The following is a 22,799-nucleotide window of genomic DNA, read 5'->3' on the forward strand; positions in this document are numbered from 1 at the left end:
CCAACTGGGCCCCAACATAGGCTAAGCGTGGCTTGTGGAAGGAACACAGATGAGCTTTTTGCCAACAGGGGTGCAAATCAAATTAAGGGAAGGCGAACAGAGGTTGGATAGGTTTCTTATAAAAGTTCAAAACCGCCCATTTACCTTAAATAGGATTTTAATGATCATGATGCCTCATGTAACACTTGCCCATACAGAAAACACTAAAGCAATAAAGCTCAAGGAGAAGAACGGGAAGCGTGCTGGGCCAGAGATCCCACAGGACATTCCTTTGATGGTTCCTTTCCAACCTTACGGGCTTCTGTAGCAGCGGAGTAGGGTAATGGCCCTGCGGTGTCTGTTTCAGTCTGTTGTCTCTTGAAGAACAATATGTGAACACTGTCTCATGTTCTCTCTACTATGAACAAGTAAGCTGAGTGAAAACTGTAACTAAATACACCCAGGCCATCTTCAAGTGAAAATAAGATAAGGAGAATGGAGTTTAAAGCACGAGCCAGGCAGGAGAAGCTACAGCAGGGATTAATTTGACATGCTCCAGCTGTATCTCCTTCTTGGGATGCCCTGGTATAGAGCTGGCTCACTCCAGCATCTCTGGCAGGAGAAAAAGGATGGGAAGCATCCCAGAGAGGCAAGGTTACCAGATGGGGGGTCCGGGAGTCCCAGGGGACCAGTCCATTTGAGTTCTTGCCTTCGTAACACTGGGAAAGGCTAATTGGGCATAGCCAGACAATTTTGAGGTGAGGCCGAATATCCCTTTAAAGCAATGGTTTTCAGACCAGCTGTACATTAGAGTCACCCAGGAGTCTAGAAAGACTTAGCTATCCCTGCACCCACCCCTAGAAACGCTGCTTTCAATGATCTGGGAGGGACAGCTGGAGTAGCCAGTGAGTTTAAATCTTTACACATGAGCTGGGTGTTGGGGAGAAGGGCATGCCTGTGATCCCTTCATTTGGGAAGGTAGAGGAGGTAGGATCAGAAGTTCAAGGTCATCCTTTGAGGCCTGTGTGAATTACATGAGAACCTGTTTCAGAAACAAAACTGAAAATCTTTGGGCATGATTCTTACGGTTAGTTATTGTGATAGTTTGAATGCAATTGAAATTTACATACGCTCACAGGGAGTGGCATTATTAGGAGTTGTGACTTTGTTGGGAGTGGGTATGGCCTAGTCGGAGGAAATGTGTCACTGTGAAGGTGGGCTTTGAGATTTCCTATGCTCAGGATACGCACTCGTGTGTCAGTTGACTTCCTGTTGCCTGCAAGTCAAGATGTAGGCAGCATGGCATCCGCATGCACACTGCCATGCTCCCTGTCATGATGATAATGGACTGAATCTCTGAAACTGTAAGCGCGCCACCCCAATTAAATGTTTTCTTTATAAGAGTCACTGTGTTCCCTCAAGCACCCCGTCCCAACGCCCAAACAGGCTGAGCTGGCGGATCCCAAAGAAAAACATATAGTTATCCCCCTGGATATTGGAAGTAGTCAAGATTGCTGGGCAAAAATCTGGGAACTGGGGGGTGGGGTGGGATGGGGGAAAGGGGAGATGGGGAGAGAAAAGTGAGAAGGGGAGGATGGGGAGAACTTGGGGGAATGGGATGGTTGGGATAATGGAAGTTGGATATGGGAGCAGGGAAGTATATATCTTAATTAAGGGAGCCATCTTAGGGTTGGCAAGAGCCTTGACTCTAGAGGGGTTCCCAGGGGTTCAGAGAGATGTACCCAACTAGGCCCTTCGGCAGCTGAGGAGAGAGAGCCTGAAATGGCCCGATCCTATAGCCATACTAACGAATATCTTGCATATCACCATAGAACCTTCATCTGGCGATGGATGGAGATAGAGACAGAGACCCACATTGGAGCAATGGACTGAGCTCCCAAGGTCCAAATGAGGAACAGAAGGAGGGAGAACATGAGCAAGGAAGCCAGGACCACGAGGGGTGCGCCCACCCACTGAGACAGTGGAGCTGATCTATTGGGAGCTCACCAAGGCCAGCTGGACTGGGACTGAAAATGCATGGGATAAAACTGGACTCACCGAATATGGTGGACAATGAGGGCTGCTGAGAAGCCAAGGACAATGGCACTGAGTTTTAACCCTACTGCATGTACTGGCTTTGTGGGAGCCTAGCCAGTTTGGATGCTCACATTCCTAGACCTGGATGGAGGGGGGAGGACCTTGGACTGCCCACAGGGCAGGGAACCCTGACTGCTCTTTGGACTGGAGAGGGAGGGGGGAGAGGAGTGGGGCGTGGGGAGTGGGAGGGAAAAGGGAGGCGGGGAGGAGGCGGAAATTTTTAATTAAAAAAAATTTAATAATAAAAAAAAGAAAAAAAAAAGAGTCATTGTGGTCATGGTGTCTCTTCATGGCAATGAAAATCCTAACTTACACAGTCATGGTTGAGACAGCAAATCCTCCCAGAACATTCTCAGGCCAGAGTGGACTATCTCTGAAGAAATGGACTAAGTTTGGTTGCTAACTTTCATGTTCTCTACTAAGGAAATTCAAGCAGCTGAAATGGAAGATTCCATGTGTAGTAGTATACTCATCTTACAGCCAGATTCTCTCCTGTTTGGTTATCTTACATGTATTTGTTCTGTATGCATGTCTCTCTCTGTGCACCAGGGCATGAGTGCGGAATTCAGAGGATAGTTTATAGGAGTTGGTTCTCTTCTTTCATTGTGTAGGATCTGGGGATTAAACTCAGGTTCTCAGCCGGGCGGTGGTGGCGCACGCCTTTAATCCCAGCACTTGGGAGGCAGAGGCAGGCAGATCTCTGTGAGTTCGAGACCAGCCTGGTCTACAAGAGCTAGTTCCAGGACAGGCTCCAAAACCACAGAGAAACCCTGTCTCGAAAAAAAAAAAAAAAAAAAAAACAAAAAAAAACTCAGGTTCTTAGGACTTGGTAGATGGCTTCTTTACCCCCTGAGCTGTCTCACTTACCTTCCCCACTTCTTTTTGAGCTAGGTCCTCCCTATATAACCCAGGCTGGCCTTAAACTTCCAATCCCCTTGCATTAGCCTCCTAAGCGTTGAGGACCCATCCTTCCTTCTGGGACTCCTGGCAATTAATAGCTACTGGGGGAGGAATGTCATTTTCTTCAGTAGTGTAGCTATGGATAAATTACTATTGCTCCAGAAAATAACCTCCCACCCACACTGAGCAAGAAACTTGTAATTTAACTCAGGGAAAGATGGGGGTACTACAGATGGTCTCAACAAGCATTGCTCTTTCAGAAGACATGACCTTGGTTCAGTTCCAAGCACTGACAAGATGGCTAATCACTGTCTGTAACTCCAGTTCCAGGATACCCAACACCTTATTCCAACCTCCACTGGCTCCTGCTCTACACATGTGGTATGCAAACATGCTCTCAAGCACACAAACACATGCACATGAAAACAAACAGTATTAAACTCAGTAGGCCACACACAAAAAGAAGTCATGAAAGTTGCATTGGGCCAGGTGGGGGTGGGTGGCACATGCCTTTAATCTCAGCACTTGGGAGAGAGAGGTAGTGAAGTTTGAGGCCAGCCTGGTCTACAAGAGCTAGTTCCCCGGACAGGCTCCAAAGCTACAGAGAAACCCTCTCTTGAAAAACAAAAACAAACAAACAAAGAAAAATCTCTATTTTCAGGGCTAGCCAGTTCTTTCAAATAGGCCCAAAACCTATAAACCATATTTTAAGGATACTTAGCTTTAATAAAAATAAAATGTTGAAACCCAAATTTTAAAAAAAGGAAAGTAGTATTGGGGTAAGAGATACATTGAGGTGCGGAGAGATGGCTTAGCAGTTAAGAGCACTGGTTACTCTTCCAGAGGTCCTGAGTTCAATCCCCAGCAGCCCTAGGGTGGCTTACAAACTTCTCTACCTGTAGTCCCAAGGGATATGATTCTAGGCATTCATCATCCTGCACAATTGCAACCAGTTCTTTTAACTCCAATCAATGCATTTGTTGGTTTCTGTGGTATCTATACTCCAACAAAGCTATTAGCATGATGTTGTCATTCGTCTTTCATGTTCATGAAAGCTTAGAGACAAAACATAGTTAAAGAGAAATGGGATAATTTAGGTTAGAAAAGTTGACTAGAAACAAGCCAAGCTAAGGCCAGGCATTCATAAGTAAGAATAAGTCTCTGTGTATTTATTTGGGAACTGAGTGGTGGACCTCCAAAGAGTAAAAATAAAAGACTAAACAAAACAAAAAACAAAACAACTACATGTGTTGTGGCACATAAGTTGTGCATGGTGGCACACACCTTTAATCACGGTGCTCGGGAAGTAGAGGCAGGAAAATCATGAGTTCATGGCCATCTTATTATCTCAGCTATATAGGAAGTTTAAAGCCAGCTAGAGATACATGAAACCCTGTCTCAAAAGTAAAATAAAGGAAGGAAAGGAAAGAAAAAGAAAAATGTAATATATGAGTACTTGTTATGTGAAAAACCTCATGGCATTGATTTTTTATTGTCACTATAATACACGACTCCAAATTTAGTAGTTTAAGTAATACACATTTATTCCTTACAGTCTGGGAGGTCAGAGTTTTGAAACAAGCTTTACTGGGTTAAAAATCAAGTGCAGGACCATGTCACTTTTGTGGTCTGGAGTTGAATCTATTCCTTGCCTTCCTTGATCCTGGAAGTTACCACACTCCTTGGTCCTTGGTCTCTTCCCTATTGAAGGCTTGCAAGGGTGAGCTGAATCCTCTCATCACATCCCTTTCTCTAACTTCACTTCCAGAGTCTGTTTCATGTAGACTGACTCTATTGACTACATTAGTCCTAGTTGAATAATTCATGCTAATCTCCCTATTTTAAGGTCAGTTGATTAGCAATCTTAATTGTGTCTGCACTTTTTATTCCTCTCTGTCATAGCATATTCACAGGTTCTGAGGATTATGGAATATACATATTTAGGAGAGGATTATTCTACCTATTGTACATGGTAAATCCTATTACAGAGTATAACAATTATGACACCAAGTGGCTAATTCTGAAGTTTTCTTTCGCATATTATCTGTTGTTCTTAATGGGGTATACCTGAACCCCTTATCGCTTGGTTACACCTCTATGCACTCATCATCCACCTGACTATTGGTCACCGTTCACTCCTAAACTACCTTTTAATGTCTCATCAAGACAACAAACACAATGTATTTATCCCCAACGGTAGTGTCATCTCACTGGTGTGGGAGGTCCTTCTGTCTATGTGCTGCCTTTATTGGTTAATGAATAAAGAAACTGCCTTGGCCTGTTGATAGGGCAGAACTTAGGTGTGTGTGTGGGGAACTAAACTAAATGCTGGGAGAAAGAAGGGCGGAGTCAGAGAGAAGCCATGGAGCTGCCGTCAGAGACAGACATGCTGAAACTTTGTTGGTAGGCCACGGCCTTGTGGTGATGCACAGATTAATGGAGATGGGTTAAATTAAGATGTAAGAGTTAGCCAATAAGAAGCTAGAGCGAATGGGCCAAGCAGTAATTTAAATAATACAGTTTCTGTGTGATGATTTTGGGATCAAGTAGCCAGGAACTAACTAGCGGCCTCCTTACAACATCTCACCACTTACTCATGACCTGCTAGAGTCCTTTTTTTATTTTTTTGAGACAGGGTTTCTCTGTGTTGTTTGGAACCTGTCCTGGAACTCACTCTGTAGACCAGGCTGGCCTCCAACTCACAGAGATTCTCCTGCCTCTGCCTCCTGAGTGCTGGGATTAAAGGTGTGTGCCACCACCACCTGGCTTTGACCTGCTAGAATCCTTTACACCTAACACTGCTATTTAGTGCACATTGGATAAGTGCAGTAGGCAATAGGAGGAGGAATAAGAAAACACATGCACTGCCAGGCAGCGGTGGCACATGCCTTTAATTCTATCACTTGGGAGGCAGAGGCAGGTGAATCTCTGTGAGTTCAAGTTCAGCCTGGTCTATAGAGAGAGTTCCAGGACAGGTTCCAAAGCTACAGAGAAATGCTGTCTCGAAAAACTGAAAAAGAAAAGGAAAGAAAACACATTTATTGTGTGCAACACAGGAGGGGCGAGCCATGCCCATCTTAATACAACATGTTGCACATCTGCTCCTTGGCTTCACAATTGTCCTGTTTCCGCCCTTCTTTCATACTGGTCCAAATCAGCTTTCATTCTGTTACCCCTCTGCTCAAGGACCAACAGTACATTCTTACTAATCAACCACATTGAATCTAAATTCCTCAAACTGGCCTGGGAGGTTTTTAACGGACTTGTTCTGCCCACCCCTAATCTCTCCAATCTCTTCTCTCCTTATTTTCCTCTCCAGCCAAGTGACTATGCTTATCGACCTGCACATATGGCTTGCTTATTTCCGTGCTTGCTCCTTGCCTTTGAACACATCCCACTCCTCTCTGCTAATTCATGCCTATCACTTCAAGATCCAGCTCAAAACACCCTCTCGAGGAAGCTAGTTCTGGTTAACTCCTTCTCATTCTTTTCATTTCATGTTCCATACCACATTTATCTATGACATTTGCTTCATCCTGCTTTTTTAGAAAGAGATGTATTTTAGTTTTGTATTTTTGTGTGTGTGTGTGGCTTCCCCGAGAGGGTGAACTTCATCTGATTCCAGAGTTTTGTAGGGGCTCTCATGCTGTGTCAAGGAAGGTCACGCATGCTTGTGATTGTAGTCACCCTGATAAAAGCATAGTTTTTCTGAAATGTTCATTCATGTTCACCACTGTGGGTGGATCACTTTCAGAAATAAGCAGTGTGCTCCTCACTCGGGAGAAACATAATGACCCTAGCTCAGCCTCTTTCCTCCCAGACCTCTGATCATATAGGTAGGTCTTCAACCTAGGCTTACTCTAATTCATTGTATTACAATATCCATTTGGAGAAAATAAAAAAAATTAAATAAATCCTCATGCCCAGGTAGTTCTTCTAACCAATGAAATCATCAGTTTTAGCCAGGCAGTGGTAGTGCACATCTTTAATCCCAGCACTCAGGAGGCAAGAGGTAGTCAGAACTCTTGTGAGTTCAAGGCCAGCCTGATCTATAGAGTGAGTTCCAGGACAGCCAGGGCTACACAGAGAAACCCTGTCTCCAAAAGGTGGGGGACATCAGTTTTCAGAGTTGGGCCCTGGTGTCTTTATTGTTTAAAATCTCTCATGGGATTTCTATTGTGCTGCTGACATGGAAAACTCACTCTTGAAATACTGAATGTTGAAAAACAAAAGCTAAAAGCTGTTTCTCTGCTTTAAACAGCGTCTATATCTCTGTGACCCACACTTCCCCAGGCGTGTCTTGTCCTTTTTTCCCCCTTCCCTTACCAGTTCATTTGGCTTTTTACCAGACAACATCTGAGGAGAGTAGCAACCAGTGGCTGGGAAAGTGGCCACAACCCAATTAAACATCAGCACCAGGCCGGTCCCCAAACCAAGGAGAATCCCACGGATCACAGGTGGAAAGATTAGCATATTAAAGCTTCCTGGGTTTTACAAACACAAAAATAAGTAATTGGTTCTTTTAGAAACACCAAACACTCCACTGCTTAATCTGTTAACTACACGTTCTTCTGGGAAATCCTTTAAGAAGGGAAAGCTGTACCTCCCACCGAGAGAGCCTCTGCCAGCTGGCAGGAAGGCCTGCCCCCTGCCCACACTGGTCACTGTATTCAAACAGGAGAGCTGTGGAGGGGGTGGCTGGTCATGGCTGTCAGACTTCTGTGACAGCTGCTTTGCCAGTCTGAAGGTGTTGATCTATGGGGAAGGTTCTGAGGTTCTAGGAGAGCTAGACTCTGGGAGATGAGGTGGCACGTCGGCTCTAATTGTCCCCCACTCCCCAGAACCACTGTCCATGCACAGACACACCTCTTATATAGCTCAAAGTGGATGTTCCCCAACCAATATACAGGCGGGATGGGCAGAGATGGGTTAAGTCATTCATTTCTTTAATCTCTGAGGCAGACAGACAGGGCCTGAGGTGGCCAGAGTCTCCCTCTAAGGCTGCTCCATTTAGCTTGAAGTTCCACGTGAGTGCGATGTCCTTTGTTGACATTTTGCAATGCTAGGGATGGGATCTAGGGTCTTGCCCATGCTAGTCAAGTGCTCTATTACTGAGTTTCCTCACCAGCTGTAAGCTCCCGTTTCCCCCCAAGGGCTGGGAAGATGGCCCAGGGAGCAAACTGCAAGCATGAGAACCTAGGTACCAACGCTAGCATCCAGGTAACCAAACAGGGTGGGATAGCAATGCACCTGCAATCCAAGTGCTGAGGAGAATCTAGGAGGCTCTTTGGGCCTTGCTGCTCAACCAGTCTAGCCAGTTGAGACAAAAATGGGCCTGTCTCAAAAAGTAAGGTCGAGAGCACCTGAGGAAGACACCTCTGGACTCCACTTGCATGTGCGCATACACCTGTACACACTGGACACACACACATATTTTGAGACAAGGACTCATTCCCTCTGTAGCCAAAGCATGCTGTGAAATTTAATCTTCCTCTCGGCCTACCAAGTGGCTATGAATATAGACAGGGTTGCAACACGATATGCAGCTGTATGAATTTTATTATTTTTTTTTTAATATTTGAGATAGGAGCTAACTGTATAGCCTAGGCTGAACTTGTAATCACCATGTAGGCAGTAATGCTCCTGCCTCAACTTTTTGAATACTGGAATTACAAGTCACCATGATACTCATAAATTCAAATTTTTGTGTGTGCTATGACAAGAATAATTGTGAAACGATGGGTTAGGTAGCTCCTGGGCTCCTGTTCTCTGCGGAGAACCTACTCAGGTTAACCCAACACTTCCTAGCCCTACATAGTGCTGCATGGTAGTTGCAGTGAGAATGGTCTCCACAGGTTCATATGTTTGAATACCTGGACATCTCCAACTGATAGTGCTGTTTGGGAAGGATTAGAAGGTATGACCTTCTCGGAGGAGGTGTGTCACTGGGGGTGGGTTTCGAAGTTTCAAAAGCCCATACCATTCCCAGTTAGCTCTTCCTGCCTTCTACTTGTGTCTTAAGATGTGAGCACTCAGTTACTGGGCCAGTGCCATGCCTGCCTGTCTGTCGCCATGCTCCATGCCATGACTGTCATGGACTGTAACCCTCGGAAACTGTAAGTGACAAGTAAACACATTGTTTTATAAGTTTTCTTGGTCGTGCTATCTTAATGGCAGCAATAGAACAGTAGCTAAGGCGTGCTGACAAACCGTCTTAGATGATCTAAGTCCTAGAAGGTGGAGAAGGGAAATATGAAGACAAAGAGTTCTATGGAGAAGTCATTTCAGAATCTCTGAGACTCATTTCACACGCTCCAACTCTTTCCTTGTCCCCCAGGGCTGTTCTGGAAAGAAGCGGCACCTCAAGGAAGCGCTCACCTTGGCATCCATGATGCTGGTCTCCACTCGGGCCACGCCCTGGTTCTCCCGGAACAGCTGGATCTTGCTGATCTTGCTGAACTCGGACAGCACAGTGGTGAGGTTGGTCTTGAGGTCAATAACATGGCTGATGCCGTGACGGGGTCCCACCAGGAGAGTGGTGGCTGACTGCTTCTCGTCCTAGTGCCCAAGTGTGCCAGGCAGACAACATTCACAGACAGATGTGGAGAGAAGGACCAGGGAGAAGAGGCAGTGAGGAAGAGAAAATATGTATTATGTAGGTTCTGCTGGGGTATGTGAGGAGTAAGGGAAGGGAGGAGAAATACCTGAGGCTCAGTGCCAGGGTTAAAAACGCAACCTTGAAAGGAAAACAGCCTGAAACCTCCCTGGTACAGGATCCTAGATCCTCAGCCTAAATCACCCCTTAGCTACAGCAATAAGTTAACTGAGCAGCATCAGGGCTGGCTCTAACAAAATTATGAGGTAGGTGAAGTATGTTCTTTCTGGTGCTTTTGGAGAACTCTCCCTTATCAAGCACCAAGGTACTTTTCACAGTTGTTGAAAGCCATCCAAAACTCTTAGCCAGTGCTTTTGCCTGACTAGGCAGCATTATGTCTGGCTTTTTCCCACCCTCCACCAACTTGCACTTCTCACCCAGTGCCAAAGCCATAGTGAAAAAATAACTTTGCCTAAGGCATGCAGGGTTGTTTAGGTGCTTAATGAAGGGCTCCCTAGATTTACCCTTTAATAGGTACTCCAGCAGCCTTGACTCAAAGGAACGACCAATAGGCATTTGAGCAATGTCAGGCTGGTGGAAGAGAGATTTCAGGGTGTGTGTGGGTGGAGGGAGGGGCCAGGGGGCTTTCAGTGATCTCCAAATCCCAGTGTATAAATGGCTGCTCCGAGGTCTGACAGGCCAGATTCCCTTAAATGGGGCGGACAAACTCCTTGAAGTCATCAAACCTGAGCCTTCCGCTGACCCACTCCCTGCTATTAACATCACCCGGGAACCGCTTATGTCCGCCTACAGGCACTTTGATAAGCAGATTTTCTCCAGTGTGCCGTGCTAGCATGACAGCGTGTTCCACAGGGCATGTCAAGCACCTGAAGCCAATCAGCAAGATGATTTGAATTTCCTTCTACCAGAGGCAACTGGACTGGAGCAGTCTTAGGGACAGTGCCAGCTGAGCCTTAGCCCAGAGCATCACGCTGCAGTGCAGGTCCTGAGTAGGCAGGGGGCAGCATGGAGAGATGGGAAACCGGGGCTAGGGGACTATGGGAGTTGTGTACATGTAGAGGCAAACAAACAGGGTTGGGGTTGGCAAACTCTGGCCCACGGGCCAAATATGGCCCCTCACCTATTTCAAACACCTCAATGGTGAAAAATGAAAACTTAGAACATTTTTAAAAGTTGGAAAGAAGTCAAAAGAGCCATATTTTTGACACATGGAAATTCTTTGAAATTCAAATTTCTGTGTCTCTAAATAGTTATTGGCAGGGTGTAACACCCATTTGTTAACACGCTGTGGTTGTTTTCATGCTAACACAGCAGTGCTGACTGGCTGTTACCGAGATCCGTTGGATCTACCAGTAAAAGGCAAGCATATTTTCTATCTGGCCCTCTACAGACATGGGTTGTCAAACCCTGGAATATAGGGAAGGGGAACAAAAGGATTGATAATGGGCATTGAAAGTAGATGGAGTTGACCCCCATTATCTATAGGGGACTGCTTTCAGGACTCTGTTGTAGATACCAAAATCCATGGGTGCTTAGCTCCTACATAAAATGACATAACATTTGTATATCGTTTGCATGGATATTCTTGTGTACTTCTTAGAAAGGGTCTTATATATGCAGGAATGGCCTCGTCTTGAACTTGTGATCCTTGTTCTTCAGCCTCTAGAGTGCTGGGATTACAAGCATGCACTGTCATATCTGACCCTAATGTATGCTTTAAATCGTCTCAGAATTCTTACAATACCTAACATAGTGCCAATACTGTATAAATAGTTGTTATACTATTATGTCTAGAAAATAATGGCAAGAAAAATGTCTATACATGCTCAGTACCAACACAGTTTTTTTTTCTTAGACTATTTTTGATGTGCAGCTGGTTGAACCCATGGATGTAGTGGATGCTTTGAATATGAAAGCTAACTGATTTTGTCCCTCCAGTAAAGGGTTGGTTCCCTCCCCTTGGCCCCACGCTCTGCCCCTCCCCCAATCCCTTAGTCCCACTGACCAGTCCTACAGTGTTGAATAAAACACCAGTGAAGGTCGGAAGTTCATTCAGAATTCGAAGGTACTGGAGCTTTGCTTGAACGGCGGAGCCCTGTGGAAACAACCCACCTTGAAATAAGAATCCAGAGGAGCAGAGAGAAACATCCCACATCCTCCAAGTGGAGGCTCAAGGTCTTATGGCAGGTGCTAGTCACCAGCCTACTCCGTGGAAATGAGAAAGGCCTGGGTAAAGCTGGAAGGAAGTTCCCGCTCAGATGGCTCTCACCTTCAGTGTTCCACCTACCTCCCCGAGCACTCCTCGGACCTCTTGGTCCCAATACCTAAAGTAGCATTCGAATCTGTTGGTCTTACAGTAATTGAAGCCCCTTTCCGCAAACTCTGACATCCACTTAATCTATGCACCTCTCCTAAGTTCCTTCAGATCCTTAGAGTCTCACTGATAGTGCCACAGGCAACCATGGGGTACCACTTGGTGCTTTCATACTGAACACCCCCAAGTCCCAAGCTTGTTCTTCATCTGGGCTTCCAGGTCTCCGCCAGCATGTCTGGGGCAACTGAGCTAGAAACCTGTGAGGGACACAGGACTCTCCCTTCATCCTGTCATCTGAGGGCCATCGGTCACCAAATCATATTTATTTTACCCCCTGACTTCCTCTCTTGAATGGATCTACCTATTTCTTTTGCCTTACACCGTTTCTTTGACATTCCTTCCTATATCAGGGCTTTGGGTACTCAGCTTCGTCCCCTCAGTTACATACACCCAGTGTTTGTTAGTGGTAACATCCTGAAACACAGTAAATTTAATCAGGCCAGTTTCCTGCTTCAACTCCTCCGTGGCTCCTTGCTGTCTATAGGATTGTGTGCAGCCCCTTCCTGTGACACAGAAAGCCCTCACAGAAAGAACTGGTTCCTGCCACCCTCCTGTCTCTACCTCCGCCAGATTTGCGTCTCATATTCTGTGGCTTTGCATAGGCTGAACCGTTTATGTCCTTTCCCCTGCTACCATGACTCACCTGGCGGGCTTCTATTTTTTTTTTTTTTTTTGATTTTTCGAGACAGGGTTTCTCCATAGCTTTTTGGTTCCTGTCCTGGAATTAGCTCTTCTAGACCAGGCTGGCCTCGAACTCACAGAGATCCGCCTGCCTCTGCCTCCTGAGTGCTGGGATTAAAGGCTTGCGCCACCACTGCCCGGCCCTGGCTGGCTTCTATAGAGAGAGAGGTCTCCTGGTGGAGGGAAGTCTTCCTCTTAGGACTGCTTCTAGCAATTTATCTAGACAAGCTCCTATGTGTCTATCTTTCATGTCTCAGCTCTGGCACTAAATATACCAGTTCTCCCTCTCCTAGCCTGGGCTTGGCATCTGTCTCTCCTGAATACTTGTCAAGTACCAGTGCCTGCTGCTTTGTGTTGGGAATTATGGTTTTATTTCCCTACTTGACTGTGCCCGACTCAAGGGCTAAAGCCAGGCTTTCTTCAGCAGAGCACTGGGGTGTATAGAAAAAAAAATCTTTGCTGTGGAGATGGTGGTGAGCACCGGTGCTCTCAGCCAAGAAAAAAAAAAAAAACCAATCTGATTAAGCATGCACAGTAAGGTGGGAATGGCTTAGCTCTCTGGGGAAATTTGCATCTTAAAAGGGAAGCTAGTTGGTAATTCAAGAAATCTGGAATGGGTGGCGTATATAGGGTGATTGTGTCTCCTGTCTACATCTGCATGCTGATTCTAGTATTTGTCACCATCCTCCAGCCTCTTGGGCAGGAAGCACAAGCAGATGGCATCTTAGCAGCCTAAGAAGGCCCAGCAGGGCCAGGGGAGGTGGGGAGAGAAGCCTCGCTGAGGTAAAGACTGCTGCCTGCCCAGCTCTGCGTTGCACCTTCATCTCCTAAGATTCTCTGTTTTAGGACTGACAGATTAGAAATCTCGTGAGGGACATAGCAGTCACTCTCATGGAAAATCTGTGCCTCTCTTAGGAGCCAATGCCTTTCACAGGACAGGTGCTCCACCAGGACTAATTGGCGAAAGACCCCAAGCACGACTGTCTTTATAGCTCCTTTGTTTTGAGGACACAGTGGCTTGCAGTGATGTGTCGCTAAGGCTATTTGGGCAATGTTTGAGTTTGGAGCAAACTCCTTTGCATAGCTGCCTCACACCTGGTCAACCAAGATGTGTACCCAAGTCAGGAAGAATGATGGTGTGTGCACCCAAGAAGGAATGGCTCAGTGTGCACCCGAATCAGAAGAGTGCTCGAAACCCCCAGGGTACCACTCAGGACCCCTCTGAGGCCTCTAGAGTTTAAACGTGGTGCCCGATGGCCTCCTCTGAGTACCTTGGTGCTGCAAGAAGGATGCATTTGGTGGGCCTTCAGTTGTTGAGAGAGAGACTTCCGAAGGTTCTTCTCTTTGATGCCCTGCAGGAGGGAGGGGGGAAGAAAGGGTTCCAGGCCCCACTCCTTCCTAAAAACAGAAGAAGAGCAAGAGATTAGTGAGAGAGACAAAGTGGGAACGAGGGAGGGAGATGGTCAGAAAGAACCTGAATAACTCCGAGAGGCAGAGATGGAGAAACGGACTAGGAAAAAGAGAAAGAAGGGGAAGGACAAGCAAACTGTGGCCGTGCATACCCGGTAGAAACCATAGCTCGAAAGCAGGGGGGGGTTGGGCATCAGGAATTCAAGTTCTTACCCCCGTAGGATGGCTATGACCTTGAAAAGTAGAGCAGAGCTCAACAACTGCACCTTCTTATGGACAGCAATTTGTCCCCTCCAGGAGGGCCCTTTCACAACTCACTCCACGTTCTTGAGTGTGATCTTCTGACTAGGCCGAGTAGCTGAGACAGTGATATAGATGTGGAGGGCAGCAAGGTCCAAAAGCATCTCTGGCTTGGGTTCCATTCCAAAGCGTTCTCGGATAACATCATTACGACTCTGTGAGAGAGGGCAGACCGAATCCATCAGTTAAAGGAGACATCGCTTCTTTCTTTCTCTACTCCCCAGCTATGCCCTTGGATCCCAGAAAAGAATCACGCCACAAGCAAGACATAATGATTCAAGTGAAAGAGAGGGCTACTGCCCTTAGGGAAGAGACAACAGTGGAGCCTTGGGTCACAGAGACACTACATACTTGTTTCAGCAAATATTAGATGCTCTTCTCAGTGGCAGGTCACACAACAGAAAGACACAGTGGGCAAAAAACTCCGGGTTACTGTGCAAGTGAGACCTGGTTCATTCCCTTTCTTTCTTCTGTTATAAGAGAAATATCACCCTTCAGGGGTGGGGGTTCCGTACTCAACTACTAGCCATACCAGACTCTTCTAGTAGTCCAGATGAGAATAAGGAAAGAAAGACAATGGGAGAGGCTCTCTGTGGGACTCTGTTCCAGAAGCCCAGGGTGAGCGACAGCTTGCAGGGATGGAGCAGACATTCTGTTCCTTGGGATCCAAAGGACAAAAACATTTTGCTGCCTTAGAGGGAATACCTTGTAGGTGATAGTCAAGAGTATGATAACCTTCCAAATTCTAAGGCCAGCACCCCAGCTAGCAATGGCTCCACCTTCATTTGAACAGTTGTCCTTTGCTTGAGGTTGTATTACAATGGACCTTGGGACTAGGGAGTCACAGTGGTATCACTCTAGCAAAGGAAAAGAACAGAAAAAGGATCCTTCAGCCAAGAGTGGTGGCCTCACGACTATAAATAAATCCACTCTGGAGGCAGAGGCTTGAGAATTGGAAGGCCAGCCTGGGCTACACTGTGAGTTTTAGGCTGACCTTGTCTATAGATCAAGACTGTATCAAAAGTGGGGGGGGGGGAGTGAGAAGAAAATGAACACTTAGTGTTTATCTATACAGAAAATCCAGTAGAATCTACAAAAACCCATTAAAACCATTCGTTGAGTACAGCAAAGTTGCAAGGCATAAAAATCACTGTAAAAATGTATTTCTATATGATACCAATGGACAATTGGAAATTGAATTACAAATCTAAATCATTGCTGTGTATGGTGGCTCATACCTATAATCCTGGTACTTTCGAGGCCAAGGTAGGAAGATGGCTCACTAGTTCAGTACTAGCCTGGGCTACACAGCTCCAGACCAGCCTGAGTTATATAGAATTAGACTATGTCTCAAAAACAGCAGCAGCAACAGCAGCAATAAAGATGAAAATTATTTATTATGGCATCAAAATAAGAAATAATTAGGGATAAATGTGACAAAATATGTGAAAAAATACATCAAAAACTTATAAAACACTGCTGAAGAAAATGAAAGACCTCGATCAATGTAAAAATACTTTGCTCATGGGCTGGAAGACTCAGTATTGTTAGCAAATCAATTCTCCCTTAATCAATCTACAGACTCTGCACAATTCCAATCTGAATCATGGTAGGATTTTTAGTAAAAATTGACAGGCTGATTCTATAATTCCTATGAAAAATGCAGAGGACCTAGAATAAAAACAATTTTTCAAAGGAAGAACGAAGTCGGGGACAAACACTACTTGATTTGAAGACTTATTATAAAGCTCTAGTTATCAGTAGTGTGTGGTTGGAATCGGGCTAGACTGGCAGATCGATAGAATGGAATAGAGGTTCAGAAATAGACTACAGACACTCTGACAACTGCTTCCCCACTAGATCTAGATGCTTTATTACTTACACAGACTGCTCTGTAATAAAAGTATGAAGACAATTCAGTGAGGAAAGGATAGGCTTTGCAATGAGTGGAACCTCAACAAATGTGTGTCTATATCTATATGCCAACATGCACGCACACATGTGCGCAAGCACATGCATGAATATACAGAGATACACTGGATAGAAAGATAGATCCTAGATATGATACCAGAAATGCTCTCTGTAAAAGAAAAGATTAACAAACTGGACTTCATCGAAATTCAAACATCTGCTCTGTGAAAGACACTGTTTAGAGACCAAAAAGGCCAGACACAGACTGGGAGGAAATAATTGCAAATAACATATCCAACAAAAGACTTGTTTCCAGAATACATAAAGAACTCTCAAAACTTGATAATAAGAAAACAAATAACCCAATAAAAAGGCAGGCAGATGATTTGGACAGACATTTCATCACAGAAGACACACAACAGTGAACACATGAAAATTATCCAACACCACTAGTGACCTAGGAAAATGGAAACGGAAGCCTTAAAGGGACAGTGCTATACAATAATAGAATGACTAGGGTGAAAAAAAAGACTGACTACACCAAGAGTCGATAAGACTGGAGAAGCTAAAATGTAATGCGTGATGGATAGGAATGTTAGATGGTACAACCACTTTGGAAAATAGCATTAGAATTTCTTTTAGAAAACAATCAAACCATCCTTTTATTAGTTATTTACTCAAGAGCAAAGAAAGCTCACATCTATGCGAAAACTTGGGCCTGAATACTCACAGAAATTTCATTTCTAATTGCACAAATCTGGAAGTAGCCCAAATGCCCATCAACATGTGTAACCAATTCTGGTTCTGTGAATACTATTCAACAAGAAAAATGGCTGGGCAGTGGTGGCGCACGCCTTTAATCCCAGCACTTGGAAGGCTGAGGCAGGCGGATCTCTGTGAGTTCGAGGCCAGCCTGGTCTACAGAGTGAGTTCCAGGACAGGCTCCAAAGCTACACAGAGAAACCCTGTCTCGAAAAACCAAACCAAAACAACAAAACAAAACAAAAACCCAAATAAACCTGAGGAAAACCAGCCAGTTCAAAATTAATATACGTATCGTATGGTTTAATTTACATAAACTCTTGGAAAGGTAAACAAATCTATAGTGACAGAAAGCCAGAAATCACAAAGGAGCCCAAGGAACTGTCAGTGAATATTGAATGTGTTCAATATTTTGATTGTAGTGGTGGCTGTGGGTGACAATTTATTGTAGTATTCACTTTGAACATGTGCAGTTTGTTATGTGTCAATTAGATTTCAGTTTAAAAAAAAAGCAAAAATCAAAAAACTGATTTTTTAAAAAAGGAATAATCCAGATGAAGTTCATATTATCACAAAGTGGAGAAATATGCTGGGCACGATCTTATCATCAAATTCCAAAATATGAGAACCGAGGCAATCCCCAGAAGTTTGAGTGAAGAAATTCAGGACAAACAAAATGAGAACTAAACTAAAAACCACACAACCCATTGTCCCCCTAGAGGTTTGGCCGAGGAACACGAGGCTGAGAAATGTTCCTAGCATTTTAGGTTGTCAGAAAGGGCAGAAAGGACAACTGCAGTGTCTCTCATTGCAGTCCCAGGTGTCACTCTCGGAAACAGAGAAGTTTGGTTTTTTATTTCTTTTTTCTTTTTCTCAACAAGGACTGCATATGTCCTGTGGGTACCTAAAAGCGAACATGGCCTAAAATGAACTTATCCTGTCTCCAAGCTCATGACACTCTTTATTCGCCAATGTGAAGACTGATACCATCTCTACCAATACTCAGCCAATCCAAACCTTTACATCTCCCTGGAATCCCACTCCAAATACCGCATCATTCACAAGCCTGACTTTGGACATCACTTTTCCTTTGGCTAATGACCAGGTGACTCTCCTTTTGGCACTCTTACCCACTCCTCAGCAGGATTTCTTTACCTTGAATGCACTTTAGAATAAGTTGAGATAATTAGAAAAACACAAGCTCCCAGACTTGGGGTGAGGCAGAATAGATTTTTTTCCTAGATAATTGTAAAAAAAAAAAGCCTTTTAGATAGTTCATTTTTTAAAAGTTATTTTATGTGTGTGTGTTTGCCTATGTAATTGTCTGTATACCATATACATGCCTAGGCCTTAGGTCCCCTGGAAGTGGTGTTACAGATGCTTGTGAACCCATGTGGGTACTAGGAATTGAATCCAGCTTTCTTCAAAGAGCAGCCAATGCTCTTAACCACCAAGCCATTTTGCCAGCCCCCTCCCAGATAGTTCCGATGTTCAGGTAGGTTTAAAGAACCACTGTTCTGAAGTGGTTCCACTGTCTCCAAAGCTTTGGCATGAGGTGGAAGGTATTCAGCTCTCATGGAGACCTGGATGTGGTTGGTGATGCCTGTCTATAAGTCCAGTACCTGGAAGGTGATGGCGGGAGAATCAGAGGCTCAAGGTTATCCTTAAGGTACATAGTTCATTTGGGGTCTGCCTGAGCTACATGAGACTCTGTTGTTTTGTTTTAATCTCATTGAACTTGTTAAAACAAATCATTGGTATAAGGCCCAAGAATTTGCATCTCTAACAAATTTCCAGTTAATGATGCTGTTGGTTCAGGGTCCACACTCTGAGAAACACTGCCCAACTTCCGGAATCAAGTCTGCTCTCTGTGGCCTACCAAGAATTCACTCTCTGGTTCCCAGCTCTCAAATTTCATTTTCTATTGCTTCTTACACATTACGTCCTGTACTGAAGTTGCAAAAATCACTTGCATTTTTTTCTCATCAGCATGCCGCTGAAAACGCAAGGGCTCTTGCTTGGGATATGACCCCTCTTTTCCATCTTACTATGTAGCAAACATCTACTCATTCTACACAGCTAAGATCTTCTCCTCTGTGAAGCCTTCCCTGTCTTTCTCTCAGGCAGGGCTGGCAGACTGCTCCCTGGGTGTCATTATGGACACGGAAGCCTGTTGTGGTTCTATTTACGAATATATGAACTATGGTGAGCGAAGTCTATCCTTTCTGCCCCTCTGATTGTCAGGACCCAGGGTATGGGTTCAATAAATATTTCTGGATGGAGTGAGATCAGAACCACCTCCTCACTGAACCTAGGTATTGGTGGTTGACAGTTCATGGAACCCAAAAGCTTGTAAAACCTTGGGATTCTGTGGAAGCATCAGAGTTCCTTGGGTTGCTTATTTCTGAAAACTATTGGGCTCTGGTGGACAAGTAGACAGTACTTTGACAGTCAAATTCAAATCAGCCAACTTGACACAATGAACTCCAATAGGAGCAAGAAATGAACGTGCCTTCAGAGCAAGCTGAAGGTTGAACATACATAGCAACTCCATTGTGATGGCAGAACAGCCTGCCTGCTTGTTTCTCCACTGGTCTATCTTTGTGTCCCCAAGCCAGACTCTACCTGGATGTATAGATACTCGAAAGCAGCAGGATCCCGACGCAGCAGCTCCACGGGGTCTTTGGGAAAGAAACTTATTCGGAAGAGGCATTTCATCCCATGATAGTGTGTCCGCTGTACCACCTAAAACCCCAGGAGGAGAGGGTGGAGAAGAAACCATAGAATTAATGACTGTGACGGGGCAGGCAGCTTGGTGGCTTCTTAACGTAGGCTTAGGGATAAGCTAGGCTGTTGTTTCCCACTCTTGCTTCCTGCCTGGCAAATTCATTTCGAGAATTCCTCTCTCATCCTGGGTTTTACTTTCCCTGGTTTTAGTTGTCCATGGATGATTTCAGTCCAAAATAGAAAATTCAGGAAATAAACAATTCATAACTCTTGCTATAGTATAGTTTTATAACTACCCTGTTTTTATATTGTTAATTTATCAGTGAAGCTTATTTTTTAAGATAGAGACTCGCTTTGTAGGCCTTGTTGGTCTGGAATTTGCTATGTAGACAGGCTGGCTTTGAACTCACACAGATCTCCCTTCCTCTGCTTCCTGAGTGTTAAGGTTAAAGGCATTCGCCACCATGCCTGGCTGTGACTAGAATATTTTAATCACTTTTTAAGGACATAGTCTCTATTAAGAATGAGGTCTACGAAGTAGCTCATGCCTATAATCCTAGTACTTGGGAGGCTGAGGCAGGAAGATCATCACAAGTTTGAGGGCAATGTGGGATATGTAGCAAGACCCTGTTGTTTCATTACCCCCAAATGAACTGAGTCTAAGTGCTAAGAGGGGAGTTAGGGAGAGCGGGCTCCTGAGAATGTATCAGATTCTTCTTGCAGACAGGCTTAGCATCTAACAGACTAATTGATGTCTAGAGAGTTCAAATAAAAGGCTGGAACCTCTTTTGGAGATACAGATGAAGCATGCAGGAAATATAATGATAATTGTTGAAGCTGGAGATGGATAATAGGGTTTATCATATGCTAGTCCATATATATTGTGTATGTCTGAAAATTTTTCATAATAAAGAAGTTTGAAATTCCATTTGGCACAAGCAGCCCATTTGACTCAGAGGATTGTTTCTTGGCTAGGATAGGAGGTGTTTCAACTCTAGGCAGATACCACCTTTCCTTTCCTACCCGGATTGTATTTGAGCTGAAATGTGAACGTTTCCTTTGAAAACTGCTTTCTTTTCTGTGTGCATCTGATTTGTCTGATACATTCTCTCCTGTATCTAAGGCTGGCCTTGCACTCAAATTTGTTGTTTAATCAAGGATGACTTTGAATTTCTGATCCTCCTGTCTCTACCGCCAAGGGTTGGGATTACGGGTGCATATCACTGTGACCCAGCTTATACAGCAATAAGGATCAAAAGGGTCTGAAATATGATGGCTAAATATTGTACTAACAAGCTTCATCGCCAACCTTGTTTCTTTGCTTTGTAGCCCAAGTTACCTCAGTAGTCAAGGCTGACCTTCCAGATCCCCCTGCCTCAACTTCTTATGTACTAGATTCCAGAAGTATGCTATCTTGCTGGTCTGGGTTTTATGAGTTTTGTTTGGCTTCCATACACTTTCTAAAAGCTATTTTTTCCTAACTGTCCCCTTTCAGCTCTTTTCTACCCTACCAGGGAATGCTGATTGGCCTTGCTCACCTCTCTGATGCTCCCTGGTCATTTGATATGGATGGCATCCCATATAAGAATCCTATTTTAAATAGTCTTTTCCCATACAGTGTGGCCAGAAGGATGAGCTACTTTGTCTGCCTCTACTTTGGAAGATGATGAAGATGATGTGCTACCTATTCTTGACCCCACGCAGTTCATTCCCAACTACCACTGAGTCTAGTTCTGACCTTTTTGTATCACGGCCCTCATCTAAGAGGTCAATTTTCTTCTTAGAAAGCAGAAGTGGCTAGTAGGCAGTGTTTCCAGGAAACAGGAGAGTTGCCAATAGAGACCAAGACAAATGCCTTTGTTAGGTCACAAAGGACATTGTCAAAAATTCTCTGGAGATGAATAGTAAGCCCCTCAGGTAAGGCTGGACTGTCACTCAGAGGAACAGTGATGTTCAAGTCTTTTGGTTCTACTCACAGCAGTACACATACACACACATAAACACATATACATATATGCACATACATACACATACACATATATATGCATTCATTCACATATACTTGCATACACACATATACACATGTATTATGCACACATAATACATATACATACATATATACCTACATACAAACATATACACAGACATATACATACGCACACTCCACCTGAGGTTGGAACTGTGACTTCTGAGAGCTGATTGACTACCCCATGATGAATTTTCTAGTTAAGCAGCGTCATGGGCGCTCTTATCTAGCACTGGTTACATGCAGCAACACAGCCAGGATAAAGGGGTGACTTACATAAGCCAGGGGCTGCTTGTCCTGGAGAATCAGGAACTTGTGATTCTGTTCCGGCCCAGTATACTCAAGGACAAGAGCAAAATGCTCAATGTATCTCAGGGAGAGACGGTCCTGTAAGGTCACCATCACATCCTGTAGAAGAAAAAGAGCCTTGAGAGGGGGCGTCTTTTCTGACTCTAAGTTACTCAAAGGAATGAATACATGAGGAAAAACTGGGAATTAAAAAAATAAATGAGAAAATATTGGAAATCTAGCACAATAGTCCTGTGGAAAAGGCTTTGGGGTGGCCCAGATACTGAGTTCTGGGACCAGTGAAAGGCCTTATGCATGTTGTTCAGTGGCTTGGGCCCTGGGGAACACCAAAGGTTCAGGAGGTGAATGTATGTGTCCCCGCATTTCGTCTGGTTAGACATCTGGAAAGTGACGTTTCCCTCCTCCTACTGTCTTGTCACCTCATCCCTCCCTCCTCCTATTCCATCTTTCCCTCTATTCGAGAACGCATGTCCTGAATGCTTGTGGTGTTCAAGCACTGTGTTGGTTTTCCTCTCCCCTCTCTTAAGTCAGAATTTTCATTTGGGTTTGTCTGTCAACTCTTAGGAATGAGCAAAAGCCAAAGCCACATTTCGGTGATTAAAAAGTATACTATTTCCGGGATTCATAATCTAAATCAAATGGCTTGAGCTACTGGCAAAATGTTCATTTTTGGCCATAGCTAGCTTTTATAGACGATCAATTTAGCA

At 44.5% G+C, this 22,799-nt stretch overlaps 1 protein-coding gene across 1 annotated transcript in view; it reads right to left on the reverse strand.

Annotated features, from left to right (window-relative positions):
* Positions 1 to 22,799, reverse strand: part of Frmpd3 (FERM and PDZ domain containing 3) — a 75,015-nt gene that overhangs the window by 23,836 nt on the left and 28,380 nt on the right. The window contains 6 exon segments of the mRNA XM_057759250.1: positions 9,355 to 9,534; positions 11,598 to 11,687; positions 13,919 to 14,045; positions 14,376 to 14,512; positions 19,656 to 19,775; positions 22,060 to 22,191. Of these exon segments, the coding sequence (XP_057615233.1) occupies positions 9,355 to 9,534; positions 11,598 to 11,687; positions 13,919 to 14,045; positions 14,376 to 14,512; positions 19,656 to 19,775; positions 22,060 to 22,191 (786 nt within the window).

Source organism: Chionomys nivalis, chromosome X, assembly GCF_950005125.1.
Source record: "Chionomys nivalis chromosome X, mChiNiv1.1, whole genome shotgun sequence".
Classification (NCBI taxonomy): Eukaryota; Metazoa; Chordata; class Mammalia; order Rodentia; family Cricetidae; genus Chionomys; species Chionomys nivalis.